Raw genomic sequence first — 14,577 nt, 5'->3', positions numbered from 1 at the left:
GTAGATGTTTAATTGCTTACTTTATTTTAAAGGTGACACAAGCATATTTCACAAACTAATCATTTAACACACAGCAAGTTTGTTTGGTTTGAAATGATATAACATGACAAACTGTTAATAACTTCTTCATTTGTTGTGATTGTTCCTCAGGAAGGTGTAAACTGTTCGATGGAGCTGGTTCTACACGACATGCTAGACTGCCTCCAACTACCTACAAGAATCGTAACGGTTTTTAAGTGACAACCTGAAAAAGACTCGTGAATTCCAGCACACCATCCTTCTTTCCTGAACCTGATTTTAAATCTGTTCTCAATGTGTAAATATTTGATTTTGCAGTTCTTTTCTGCCAGAAAACAGGTGGAGAGTCAGGTTTATATTCTGATATTTGTTTGGTTTCTGACAGGTTAGTGTGTGAGGACTTGAAACTCAATAGCAAAAAGCTTCTTTTGTAAAGTTAAAGTGAGCACAGAAAGAAAACGAGACATCTCTTCTGTAACACCACTCTGCATCCCAGGCTCCAGCTGTATATTGTTGCATGACGGATCTCATGAAATTGCTCGCTTGCTCCAAACCATTCCCTCACGTGTCTCACTCTCTCTACTAGCTTGACTTCGACAGCGTCCAGAATCGACTAACGTGTAAAATATTTATATCGGCCCTCGCATCTCTCCTTCCTGTTGCTGTACCATCCCTTCTTTTGCGCGATGTCTGTGCCTTGTTTTCTCTGTCTGTAGATCATAGGGCTGTTTTTATTCATGCTATTAAATGAGAAGTGAAAAGTGTTGAGCACATTTTAAGAGCTAAATAAAACTTAGACCACAGTCTTTGGGTTAATATCTAAATACCATAAAAGATTTTGTTGGAAATAAAAGTTGATATGTAAGATAGACTTGTGCTCCTTGTGTCTTTTATTTATTTTATTTCGTGATCTTGATGCAGCAGATTTGTTTTTGCTGATGCTGGTAACCCTGTTTATGGTTGGAATTTGTCTTTTTTATGCTATTTTAATTAATTATTATTAGTGCAGATTCAGAAGTGTATATCATTTCACGGCCACATGATGCCGCTGAAGAAACATTTTGTGTAAATAATGAAGTCCCGCTGACAAAACTATTTCCCAAGATTCTTACATTAAATACAAAACGATAAAATAAAGCATTAAAAAATACAAACCTGAGTTACAATTTAAATTTGAGAAAAAAAGTTGTCTTGTTTTAAACCGAAACGTTTCTCGTGTAAACCAATATGTTGTAAATATTATCAAAATAAATGAATAAAATAGGCTACAATTACATTGCCAATATTTCTTATTTCAACTCGTTTTAATTTATATTTTTTATAAACAAATATTATTATCAAATCAATACGCTGAATCAATCAGTTCTCTTCAGGTGTGAAGCGTTCACGTTTCACTTCTCGCTTTTTGATTGGCTGGCAGGCTGAAGCGTGTCGCTGATTGGCTGAGATCGTCCTGACAGGAATCTGACGGCGCAGTCAAAAGCGCTCAGCGCTCAATCCAAACGCGCATTGACTGAAACACGAGCGGCAGGAGGTTGTGTATTGTTCTGGACAGCTTTATAACTCTTGGATATTTTTTTGTGTACAGTTGGTAAGTGCTTCAAAGTGTCTCAGGTTGCATAAACGCACAAATGTGCATTATTTAAATACAATATTTATGCAACATTTGTTTTGTTTTTTTTTTACAGGGGAAACGGGAAACCGTTTCAAGGTGGACTAACTCCGCAAACGAAAAATAAACATGGTAAGTGTTTTTACTTTGCTTGCTTATTCATCTGGAGACGATATTATTGTCTAAAAAGATAATATGTCTAACAAGGGTTGTGTCTTTAGACTAATTCGTGCAATTTAACAACGAACATAGTCATATTGAACTAACAGTAGTGTATACGGAATATGAAATCATTACTAACTGTTCATTATTCGAGGTTTTTATTTTATTAACTGTATACTTGAGCTAGCAAAAATTCATCAGCATGTTGTTTTGAGAAGTCCGTTCACTTCTGTCTCTGAGAGGACAGTTTGCAGCAACCTTTGCAAAACATTAACATAGTGTGGGTTTGGGACCCGAACTGTAAGATGCTGTTCTTTGTGCACTTCCACTTAAATGTCAGTTTAGAGACTGAAAAGCTGCATGTGGAATCTTGAAGTAATTTGTTCATATGCTGCATTAATATTCCTATAGTTTTAACTCCAATATTAATGCAATATATGCACAATAAATGCACTGATGCCTTTTGTGCTTCCCTCAGGCTTTATAAACTCTCTTGGACTGTAATTGTTAAATGAAATGTAGGATTTCTGTAGTGATGGAGGTTAACCACCACCCAGCTCTATGCATTTTTCATGGCCTCTGGCAACCGCTGGCTTTTCAAACACACACACACACACACACACACACACACACACACACACACACACACACTTGCAGCTTAGAATCAAATGGCTAAGTTCTCACAGCTGTGATAACATCATGTTATTATACCTATAGCTCTGCACACATTCAGGGTTTTTTTTTTTTTTTTTTTTTTTTTTTCACAAAGCATTCCCAAAAAGTCCAAATGCTTAACGGCTACAGCAGTGCTGGATGTGAAAGTAAAGTAAATCACCTGAGAGTAAGAGGGATGTTATTGCTGGAAAACAGGGACTTTCTGGTTCAGAGGTGTGGACCTTAGAAAGATTGAATCTACTTTCATTATACTTCTGAAAATATCTATATCTTTCGATATTGCCAAGCCTGATCAAGAGGAATTTTGTTGTTTTTGTTAGAATTAAGGAAGGTGCAAGACATTCTGGAGAGTTGTTGTTGTTGTTGTTATAATAAAATATAAATAAATAAATAAAAATAATAATAATAAAAAAACCCCACTGGAAATAAGATTTTATTTGAAATATAAGTGTTCTTCTCATTTTCATTTAGTTTAACTTGATTTGCTAAAACAACTAAAGCAAAAACTGAAGTGCAAATCAATACAAAATTAATAGACATTTAATAAAAAGAGAAAAAAACCCACCAAATTTTATTAACGTTATTAAAATGAAAACGGAAAATACAAAAATATGAAACCACTACAAATATATAATAGCATCTCAATGATATTAAAATAGAATTTATTTTATTTAACTTTTTCATCACTTTATATAATTTGTATACAACTTCTATATTTTAATGTATCAGGGGTTTTTTATTTTTTTATTTTATTTCTTTTCTTTTTTAATTATAGGAATGACACTACTGTTCTGTTAAATATCTATTTATTGGGAATTACATCAGCAATGCATAAGTGCATTACTGTAAAGGTTTTTTTTTTTTTTTTTTTTTTTCTTGTATTTAACCCTCCCAAATAGACTAATGTACACAATTAGTCTGATCCCCGTTTCAACCAAAACAGTGCAGCATTGTCCCAAAAAATGACATCATATCCTTTTTGACCACAACAATCCGTGCATTTAATCATGAACTGGAAGAAAGGCTGCACTTCTCCCACCTCAAGAAGCGGTGCAGGAAGGGACTCCTCTTTTTTCCCGTTCCCACAGCCGGTGCGGATGTATCTGCATGCATCATGCCCTGACTCTTCTCCCCTGAGACTCTGCCAAATGGATTGTGTGTTTGTTTCTCTCCCACTCATGATGTTGATTAATGCTGCTGGATTAAACTGTGGAAAACCCTGGACTGCTTTCATCTGAGGGGAAAATCAGTCAACTTTATGGCCTGTTTGATTGGCCTGGTCCATGGATTGTTTTCCAAGGCTATTATAGTTCCTGGACACCTCAGTCTAGCAATGGATTCACAGTTTTTAATTAGAACATTTTTGAGGGACAAGCTCATATTGTCCTTATGAAAAGGTACCGCAGTGCAGATTTTTATATATATAGATATATATATATATATATATATATATATATATATATATTATATATATTATATATATAAAAATTCTCATTGTTTTAAAAAAAATTACTAAACCGTAAACTTAATCACATTTAAAATATTGACAAAAACATTAAAATTTAATTGAAAACAAAAAATCTAATTGTAAATACTGAAACACAAAATAACAAACTTTAACAAATAAATAGTAAAAAATGTAATTAAAAATATTGACTAAACAACAAAACTAATAAAACTTTCAAATTAAAAAACTAATTCAAAATATTGAAAAAACTCAATGGAATAACAAACTTAACAAAAAAAAAAAATCTAACTCAAAATATTGACAAAACGCAACAGTTACTAAAACTTAAACAAAAATATAACTGAAAATATTGTCAAAACACAAGAAGAAAATACCAAAACATTAACTAAATTTAATTTAAACATTAACAAACAGAGCCCTTATGGATGACGTAGCCTGATGATCGTGTAGTCAATACACTAACCTCTTTTTTTTTTTTTTTTTTTTTTTTTTTTCTTCTCCAGCTGTGCGTTCGCAGTTCAGGTGACTGTTTCCGGGACCAGATGCGCTACATGATGAGGTCTCTGCAGGATCTGAAGCAGATACGAGAACCCGTCGACCAATCAAAATGCTCGTACGCGACTAGAGCCGGTCAAAAAAGGGTGCAACAGCGGGAGCAGCTCAGTCGCCTGCGGATCTCTGATGTCAGCGACGCCAGCACCTACGATTCGGCCTGCTGCCTGGCCAGTCCGCTGGAGGAAGAGGAGGATGAGGAAGCTGGTGATGGCCGTCTACCTCAAGGCTCCCCGAGCAGCGTGAAAAGCCTGGACTTTGATTCGGGATACTCTGAAGCATCATGGCAGGACGAGGGTGTGGTGTTGAGGCGTACGAGGAACGTGCGTGTTTCATCGTCAGCGTGCGTCCGCACCAACCGAATCCGACCCAAATCCACATCAGACGCATGCCTGGAGCGCTGGACGTCATTTGAGGCAAGTGACCCAACGGACTGGACCACGTCTTTGTTAACTAGAGGCCGTAACAGGCAACCGTTGGTTCTCGGGGACAACAGCTTTGCAGATCTTATTAAGAACTGGATGGATCTTCCAGAGTGCCCAGATTCTGCAGAACTCAAGCCGAACGCCAGCCGCAAAATAGCCAAAGACTTTCTGGTCAACATGCGGCGGAAATTAGCGGGCATGTCAAAGGGAGTTGAGGAGAGAAAGGCTTGCACTAAACGCATGTCTTGTCCCGTGGGATTTCAAGCCCCCAAACCGTTCTTTCACCAGTCCCACACAAGTTTGCACCAATTGGGACCAGACTTTTATCAGTTCAGCGCTGTCATGAAGACGGGGAGTCGACAGCCTATCATATGCAATGACATTATTGGATACATCTGATGTGTTTATGAAAATGGACTGGAGTTTACTTTTGAGAATGTCTAATATTGTTCTATCTATTAATAAATATTGTAATAAATGCTTTTTATATAAAATCTCTTGACTGAGGATTTCATGTGAAAATGGCATTAAAAAGCAGAGTTGCGCCTTTAAAATATATAGTTTAAACCAAAAATCACAAGGCTGGTTGCTTTTATAAATCAGCTGCAATTGAAATAAGAAAAAAAAAAATCACATTTTCAATACACTTATTAAACAAGTCTTACAGTTCATAATTGCCCATATATATATATATTTTTTTTTTATTCTAACCAATGTTCAATTTGTTTGGCTCGCCTAAGTTTGACCAACTCCATTCAACTGCAATCAAATTACTTGAACATTTCTATTTTATGTGTATAACTAGAAGTATCTTAGAGTTGTGCAATCGCTCCTAGTTGCAACACACCACCAAACAGCTCATATACTGTGCAAATATTATACTTAATTTCTAAAAGTCAGTAATGAAGTGACTCAAATATGGAATGCACCCTTCAAAGACTTCACTACAGAATGATATGAGATTTTGAGTCAGTACTTTTTTTTTTTTTAATATTAAGAATTTTACTTTAGAGTTTGAAAGCTTGTAACCAAATACAATAGAAAGAAAAAGACCCAGCTGTCAAGTCTTTTTGTGAATGAGATCCACTGCTGTAATGTGATTAGGACTGAACGCACACAAATGTGTCTAAAGGTGATTAAATTAATTAACTGAAGCAGATGCAGCTCATTTGGGTCTCTGGCTCTGCTCTGGAAGTGTCTTCATTCATGTTAATCGTGAGGTGAGGGGTGGGTGGTCAGGACTGCATACAGTGCTTAACAAAGGGATGAGGGTGGGAATGAACAAACCACAGGGGTCATATTGATACAGGACACATCACCATGTTTAAAAGAATTAACAAAGATACTTCACTTACAGACAGTAAAATAATGAGATCCTTCACAAAAATCTTTACAGTTCAAGTTTTACACTGCAAAATATTCTGATCTTAATCAGTACTTGTCTTGTTTTCTAGTTGGCAAGATACGTTTACTTGAGACTTTTTTTTAGTGTACACTACACCAATAAATAATCATTCATTAACAAAAATTACTTAACAAAAACTAACTAAATAAATTAAAAATACTTCTATAGCATTTATTAATTTCAATATTTACTAATCCAGATTTAAAATCAAAAGTTGTGTGTTAACATTAAAGCATTATACACTGAACTGCAGCTTTATTTTGATTAACTAGAAAGACCAATAAATGTAACAGTTCCCCCTTTTTTTTTTAAAATAAAGATTTTTAATAATTTTAGTTTTAAATAAAACCAAGATTATTGGAGTGTCTTACAAGAAAATACAATTTCAGTTTTTAATGTTTAATTCACAATTACTTGCTGTTTCTTTGGAATTATGTGAAATTTGCTAAACATTTCTTACTGATTCTTTTTCTTTCCTTTTTTTTACCAGTGTAATTAATACGTGAATGTTAAAAGAGACCTTTTTGTAACGTCTTACCAGAATGTATTTAAGATCGTTTATTTTGTTTTGTAGGCAATGTTTTTTATTTGTTTTAAGAATCAACTTAAATCTACAGTTCCATGTTTATTATTTTTTGCAGTGTTCAAATTCACATGATTTTATGACTGTTCTGCATATAAGTCTAGAATCAATGACATCTTATTAAGGTGATAATTCGTTCGTAAACGTAAGGCTCTGGTCTCCAGCATCACATGAGCAGGTATCTGATGGGCGGGACGGTCTGGCAGTCCTCATCCTCTTCAAATGAGGGAATGATCTCCAACATCTGCTGGTGATCTGGAATCTCACGCTTAGTTGCAGTGCGCACCAAATCAGTTATGCTGCATAAACAAGAAGTTCATCACTGAGTAAAAATACCACTTCTCTTTTTAGACTAAATCCATTAAGAACCAAAGCTTTATAACCAGCATTATCTTCAGTGTACTTTTTTACATAAGATACTGTTACATAAGAAAAGTTGCTGTGAATTAATGTAGAGAGTGTTTATTTATGTAAGGGTGTGGTATGGACTCGCTCACAATTATAGAAGAACAGGAAGGTCACTGTTATGCCTAAGTAAGTAACATCAGCTATGTTGAGATTGAAGTACTTGCTTACAGCACAGTAACTATAGTGCATACTATTTAGAAAAAAAAATTACATGAAATACAAACTACAAAAAAAAATGAATTAAAAAAACATACAAAAAAATATTTTCATTTGTGTGTGAAAATATCTATTAGCAATCAAAAAATAAAAAAAAAAGCATTTTAAAATAAAATTTTAGTAATATCCTTCACAAATCAAAAAATGATCAAACAGTAAACAACACATTCTACCAAATGTAGTACAGTATATGAATAATATTCCTCTGGCTGTATACTGCACATTCTATCAAATGTAGTACAGTATATGATGTATATTTAGTGCAGAATATTTGTATACTGTGCAAAATATACACTACGGGTCAAAAGATGGCTGCATTTATTTGATCAAAATACAATAAAATATTAAAATATTACTACAAGTATAACTTTTATGTTGTACCAAACTTTGGAGCATTTTTACATGCTTCTGCATCATGTCAAATGTTTTTTTAGAAATGTATATGAAGAAATGGCAGGAAGGAGCGGCACTTGACACGGGGTAATACATAAATTTTTTTCTCTCTGTTAATTTGTCCTCTGAGACTAATTTTAGTTCCAACAGGAAGAACCCGTGAATAACCTTGAGATCTCTCAGCAGACTGATGTTAGATGCACACATGCATGCAGAGGGCAGTAAGGGGTTAATGAAGGCATGTGGCTTCAAATGACTGTTATGCTGGAAAGCCTTTATCCCAAAGCTTTTTAAAGCCATTATCCCAAAATAAACACTAGGGGACAAATGTCTCGAAATCTTTCAGTCTAGACAGATCTAAGGACATATTGCTCTTGAATTCAGGTTAATATTATGCAGGTAAACATTCAATATAACATACACACAATGCAGTGTGGAATATTTCCCAGAAAAACAGCTGTATGTCGGCATACACACCTTAGCTTCAGGCGATCAGTATGATCCGAGAGATCACTGTACAGTACAGCAGTACCATAATACAAGCCAGTGATGCTCAACTTATGGTTTTCCTGAAATGAGAAAGAATTATTAATTCAACTAATTCAACAGACATTCTGTGTGCCCGCAAACATGTCACTCATTGTGTGTTTTCATCTAGACTGTCTGATTTTTAGTTAACCAATTTCCTACATGCACTGCTCTTCAAAAGTTCGGGATTGGTCAGATTTTTTTATTTTATTTAAGAAATCAATACTTTTATTCAGCAAGGATGCATTAAATTTGGCCAAGAAAACAATCTTAAAAAAAGAACGTATCATGGTTTCCACAAAAGTACTTAATTTTTTATTTCTTGAGCAGCAAATCAGCATATCAGAATGATTTCTGAAAGATCATGTGACACTGAAGACTGGAGTAATGATGCTGAAAATTCAGCTTTGATCATAGGAATAAATTACATTTTAAAATATATTCAAATAGAAAACATCTATTTTAAATGGTAATAATATTTATTAAAATAAATGCAGCCTTGTTGAGCATAAAAGACTTCTTTCAAAAACATTAAAAAATCTTACCGACCCCAAACTTTTAAATGCTGGAGCATGTATTTATGTGGCACAAAATCAGTTCCAAAGAAAAGACAAAGAAGATTTCAAAAACTGGTGTGAGACTGAGTGTGAATGGTGTCTGATGTCTTTTAAGTGTCTGATGTTGACAGCGTGTGTGCTTTAACCTTAATGTGTTTCAGCAGTTCCTCCAAGGTCATTTCCTTTTGACCCTCACGCCGGCCCTGCACCAGGAAGTCGTCCCAGAGAGAGTACCGCTGCCCTGCGACCTGCCGACAGACACGACACACCGGCTCTAAAACACATGCTTAACAAACATTAACACTCATCTGCACTCTCAGTTAAGAGTATACGCTAGTTCTCCCATGCATACTACCTCTAGTTCACTCAGCTGACCGAGTCTGCATGAACTACATGGATGTGGCGTTAACGGCTGATATAGATCTTGTTAACCCTGCTGACACATTTGCAGCTCATGTCTTGGACGTCAAATACAGATCAGGTCAGAGGTCATATAACACCATAGACAGGATAAACAAAAAGCAATGAACGTAAAAAAAAATATATATATATTTTGTCCGATTTCATTATAAATATGAGATTACAATGTAAGGTTTGCAAGCAGGTTTGGTCTTTCCTCACTGAAGGATCTTGACAAAAAAATGTTGCATCTCACATGAACTGACTTGCATAAAAAGACTACTAATACTATTCCTGAGGCACCTACATTACAGTAAATTTCATGTCCATTTGCACAAGTTTTAATTATTCTAAGCATCAAAAAATTGGTGTAGACACAATTTGAATATAGAAATTGCTAGTAAATTTCACAAATAATTACAAAGAAAGAGCAAGTCACAGATTGAATTGAACATGACACTTTGAAGAAACACTGAACTAGTATTTGTTAGTACAACATACTCCAATAACCTTTTTATTTATTACTTAAAAAAACATTTTGGCAAAAGTTCAAAAAGTTTGCCTGAGGTGCAATGCATGAAAATGTAAAAAGATTTTATGACGGCTATGGAAAGACGAAGTTCAGTCCTGCCCAATAAAACAGATCCATGTCTTGACTTGATCTTGCTGACAACATTTCAAACATACTGCATGTAGAAGTATGCATAAACCTTCAGCTAAAAATAGACTGCTTTCATGTGATCAAGTGCAGCACTAAATACAGATCCCAAACCCAGGTCACACATTCCTCCAGGAGCAAAGGATCTTTGATAACTTTTGTGACTCTGTACTTTTACTGTATGAGCAAGTGACTCATCTGAATTTAATTTAATTTTGTCCTAAAATGAAAAATTATTTAGAATTGATTACATCTCCAGAGCTACCAATGAGCAATAAAATTGTCCTCTGGGTTAGTTCGTTTTACCACCAACCTAATACACAACACCTGTCTGCTGTAGACATGCAAATCAGTTATTTCAGCTGGACTTCGTACCTGTGTGTGAAATACATGGATTTCATTTGTTTAAGGAAGCTGTTCTTCGTGGGCTCATCATAATAAGCTAATCATTTATTTAATTTTATTTAATATATATTTTTAAAATAAATGTCTTATGCTCACCAATGCTGCATTTGATCAGAAATACAGTACAACAGTAATATTGTGAAATATTTTTACAAGTAAAAATAACTGTTTTTTAATTCAAGTAAGTTCAAAAGAACAGAATGTATTTGAAATAGTAGTATTCCAAATCTACTGTAACATTAACAAACATTGTAAATTACTGTCACTTTTAATCAATTTAATGCATTTTTTGCTGAATTTCAAGTTATTTCTTAAAAAAAAAATAACATTACTGACCTCAAACTTTTGAATGGTAGTGTAATACAAAGTTATCTAACCCAGTATTATCAAAAATATTTGCAGTATTTGATATAATGGAATAATTCTAGTCTTCAGAAATGTTGCCAGGGCAGATATCACTGTCCAAAGTGGTGCAGGGGTCAAGTTCCCTACTCAGTCCTGTTAATAGCACGGCTAGCAAATGTTTTCAGCCACAGTAATTTGAAAACCAATCAATTTGTCATGCTGTGCCGACACCGACCACATTGCAGTGCATTCACCAGATATATGTACTCCACCCAATCTGCGGCCATAACTTCACTTTTAGAAGTTAGACTTTCCCTCACACTGTTCGTGTGCTGATATCTGTGATATTCCTGCATGGCATCTGTCATCTTTGACAACTTCTATGGTTAATATCAAGGTTGAAATGAATAAAGACACCATATACAATACAATGCATGTTAAGGATTCTTAACTAAGAAAGTAGGGGTCAATCTAACCACAAATGAAAGGGTATATTGACAGGGTTAGCCTCTCAGTGGGAGGGTTAAAAATAAGCATAGTAATGTGGAAACCCGTTAGTCTTTGGGAAAGATGCAAATCCTATTTGAAGACGTCTAAGCCAGTAGAAAGCCTCCTCAGATACAAGTGTTTCTGCCATAAACCTTCATAATCCCATAACTTGATTGTATCTGTGTTGCGGTGTCACACGTCTTAATGCTTGACTCATCTCCACTACCATACAAAAGTCTGAAGTCAAAACACCACTGATCAACACATTATGGGCACAAGAGATTGGGACTTGGCTGGGATCTTTTTATTTTATTATAATATTAAGTTAATGTTGGAAAAAATATGACGCATAGACTATGGTGTAAACGCTTTTGTCTGCAAAATGCTCTATCCATTTGCATTAACGATCAGTAGAAAAATGTAATTAAATTATGAAATTAAAAAAATCCAATTTATACTTTTATTCAGCAGTGACACATTGATAGTGATAGTAAAGACGTTAATAAAGTTAATTTCTATTTCAAATAAATGCTTTTTTTTAGCTTACTGTTTATCAAAGTATTCTTAAAAAAATGTGATGGTTTCCACAAAAATATAAAGCAGCACAACTATTTTCAGCATTGATTATAATCGGAAATGTTTCTTGAGCAGCAAATCAGATTTGTGAAGGATCATGTGACTCTGAAGACTAGAGTAATGATGCTGAAAACTCTTTGCATCACATGGATAAATTAAATTTTTAACATATTCAAATTTAAATAATATTTCACAACATTACTTTTTGTACTGAATTTTTGATCGAATAAATGCAGCCTTTGTGAGCAGAATAGACTTCTTAAAAAATCTTACTGACCTCAAAAATAGTGTACAGTATGTGATCTAAACAGACTTTAACATACTTTAAACATATAACAAAGTTTTAACATATACTGTACAACACTGTACAATCTCTTGTGTTCAAACAAGGGGCATTATTTGAATGTCTCAGTCACTTGTTTAAAATACAATGAAACAGAATGAAGGCTCCAAAATGTCAAGCTCTAAAATCACAAATAATGTTTTAAATGGAGAGACAAACAAAATATAAAACAGAAGAGAATTGTTGAATCTTGGTTCTTCATACCATCACCACTTGTTTGCTTACTTGGGGTTTTAAGGCGTTGCTCTGTGTAAAATGGCTTTAAAACAATATCATTAATACATTCCAACGGTTCCTGTTAGTTTTTATTTTTGAAATGCAGTAGATCTTTCACAGAGTGCTGTTCTGTTGCTAAAGTCCATGGAGGATGAAACTATGAAATTCTGGGCCAAACGTGAGGTCATCACTCTCAGAATGGAGCTCTGCCAACATTCTCATCTGTTCTTCATAAACTCTATCACAGGCTGCATTGTAAACTGGGCTTTTTCCCCACTCAACATGTGTCTCTGTAGTGCTCATGCCATAGAGAAAAATTTGAAGGAACACACAACTGTTCAACAACATGTTTTGAGGATTGCATTATGAATGCATTTACCAACTAGAAAATATGAGTGACTCCAGCACGTGCGAAATGTTAAAGGGAGTACTTACAAAAGAGCTTATATCTAGCGGTGGACAAATGACTAAGAAATGAGTAGAGGCTTGCTAGCAATTGTTGAGTGACTGCTTGATGTGGCCTGCAACACAATGGTTGATTCTCAGAGACAGGAAACTTGACGCAAAGGGTGCAGCATGATAAGTCACCCCTTCCTGCATGTGGAATAAAAATGGAATGGCTCACGTCCTCTAAGGTTCAGGGTAGAAAGAATCATCGCCAATAATGGACTCATTCTCATAACCTATACAGCTGAAATTGTTTTTAGTCCTTTTCAACCCCTAGACACTCAAGGTGTTCAGTGCCGAAAGAAGAGTATAGAATAGCCTTTTGAATCAGTTATTATTGTGGTATCAAATATTTCAGATAAACCTGCCTTTAAAGCACTTTAAAACATGCCGTAAAAATTAACTGACTGGCCACCTTTCAAGTCAGTCAGACAGGTCCTTACTTTCTAAGTGGACAGTTCTTGGCCAGAATAAGATGAAAAATTAAACTTCATCATGGTAGTCTGGCGGTGCAAACCTTGCATCTGTTCATTTTTGAGTAGATAAGCATACAATCATCTTTCCAAGTGTACTAATGGTGATCTGTGGGATGTTATGGAAATTACAATTTGTCTTATGATGATCTTTGAAAGTCCAAACTTCAGTGTGTTGAATCACCCACAAAAGTCCAGTGTGTAAGCTGAAAGGCATAACCGAGGAAACACATGGCCTCGAACAAACAGAAGAACATGAACAATCCATTTCCTCTGGAGCTGTTTAACTCTGTTGCTGCAGTATAAAAATGATCAGCTGATTCGTCCATGGCACTTCTTTAACGTCATGCAAAAGGGGATTCTAGCCATGAAATGAGTCCTTTGACGTAACTGGTGTCTCCAAAAGTCAATATGTAGCCTGAAGGGCAAAATATGGCAGCCAGCTGATACACAATGCTCAGCCAAAACACAGCTGAAAAACACATTATGGGCAGAGATTGAGAACTGGCTGGAATCTTTTCATTGTTTTTGTTTTCGAAGTTAAAGGTGAAAAAATATTTTGCATGGTCTATGCTGTATACATGCTTTTGTCTGCTAATAGCTACACTGACTTGCATGCAAATGTGTATATGCAAAATTGCAGGGGCATTTATATATATATGTATATCACATCACTACTGTTCAGATGTTGAAAGAAATTAAAACTTTTATTTAGGAAGACATTCATATAGTGTTGCAAATGATGCCTATTTCAAATAAACGCTGTTCTTTTATATTTCTATTCATCAAAGAATCCTAAAAATGTATCACAATTTCCTCAAAAATATTAAGCAGCAAGCCTGTAAAAAGCCTCAGAATGATTTCTGAAGGATCATGTGACACTGAAGACTGGAGTAATGATGCTGAAAATTCAGCTTCACCATCACAGAAAAAAATAAAAAAAAAATAGAAAACTGTTATTTTAAAATGTAATAATGTATCACAATATTACTGATTTTGGTGCATATATAGTGCATTTTAATCAAATAAATGAAGGCTTGGTGAACATAACAGACAAAAAAAAAAAAAAAAAAAAAAAAAACTGATCCCAAACTTTTGAACGTTATTGCATGCTGTGATGCATTCACATTTATACTAAACATCAATGCAGAAAAGTGTGTAAAATTCTACAGTAAATCAATGCTTTTTGTTTAAACATTAAGTTAGTTACCATTTGCTCAATTG

At 34.7% G+C, this 14,577-nt stretch overlaps 3 protein-coding genes across 3 annotated transcripts in view; 2 read left to right on the top strand and 1 right to left on the bottom strand.

Moving 5' to 3' along the window:
• Positions 1 to 889, top strand: part of LOC109052265 (guanine nucleotide-binding protein G(i) subunit alpha-2) — a 41,506-nt gene extending 40,617 nt beyond the window's left edge. Inside the window, exon 9 of the mRNA XM_042726566.1 lies at positions 151 to 889. The gene's annotated coding sequence lies outside the window, so the exon portion shown is untranslated. The remainder of the gene's footprint in view (positions 1 to 150) is intronic.
• A 579-nt stretch (positions 890 to 1,468) lies between these two features.
• LOC109052246 (PAK4-inhibitor inka2) lies at positions 1,469 to 5,406 on the top strand. Its single transcript, XM_019069707.2, has 3 exons — positions 1,469 to 1,609; positions 1,707 to 1,762; positions 4,439 to 5,406. The coding sequence occupies exons 2-3, from the start codon at positions 1,760 to 1,762 to the stop codon at positions 5,309 to 5,311; spliced, it is 876 nt and encodes a 291-aa protein (XP_018925252.1). The 5' UTR covers positions 1,469 to 1,609; positions 1,707 to 1,759; the 3' UTR covers positions 5,312 to 5,406.
• A 1,278-nt stretch (positions 5,407 to 6,684) lies between these two features.
• LOC109052264 (ubiquitin-like modifier-activating enzyme 1) overlaps positions 6,685 to 14,577 on the bottom strand; it is a 39,242-nt gene continuing 31,349 nt past the window's right edge. The window contains exons 23-25 of the mRNA XM_042726565.1: positions 9,149 to 9,250; positions 8,395 to 8,486; positions 6,685 to 7,199 (exon numbers count right to left, since the gene is read on the bottom strand). Of these exons, the coding sequence (XP_042582499.1) occupies positions 7,067 to 7,199; positions 8,395 to 8,486; positions 9,149 to 9,250 (327 nt within the window). The 3' untranslated portion in view covers positions 6,685 to 7,066. The remainder of the gene's footprint in view (positions 7,200 to 8,394; positions 8,487 to 9,148; positions 9,251 to 14,577) is intronic.

Source organism: Cyprinus carpio, chromosome B6, assembly GCF_018340385.1.
Source record: "Cyprinus carpio isolate SPL01 chromosome B6, ASM1834038v1, whole genome shotgun sequence".
In the NCBI taxonomy this organism is placed as follows: Eukaryota; Metazoa; Chordata; class Actinopteri; order Cypriniformes; family Cyprinidae; genus Cyprinus; species Cyprinus carpio.
Note: the sequence above shows the minus strand (reverse complement) of the source record. Positions and strands in the feature narration are given on the sequence as shown.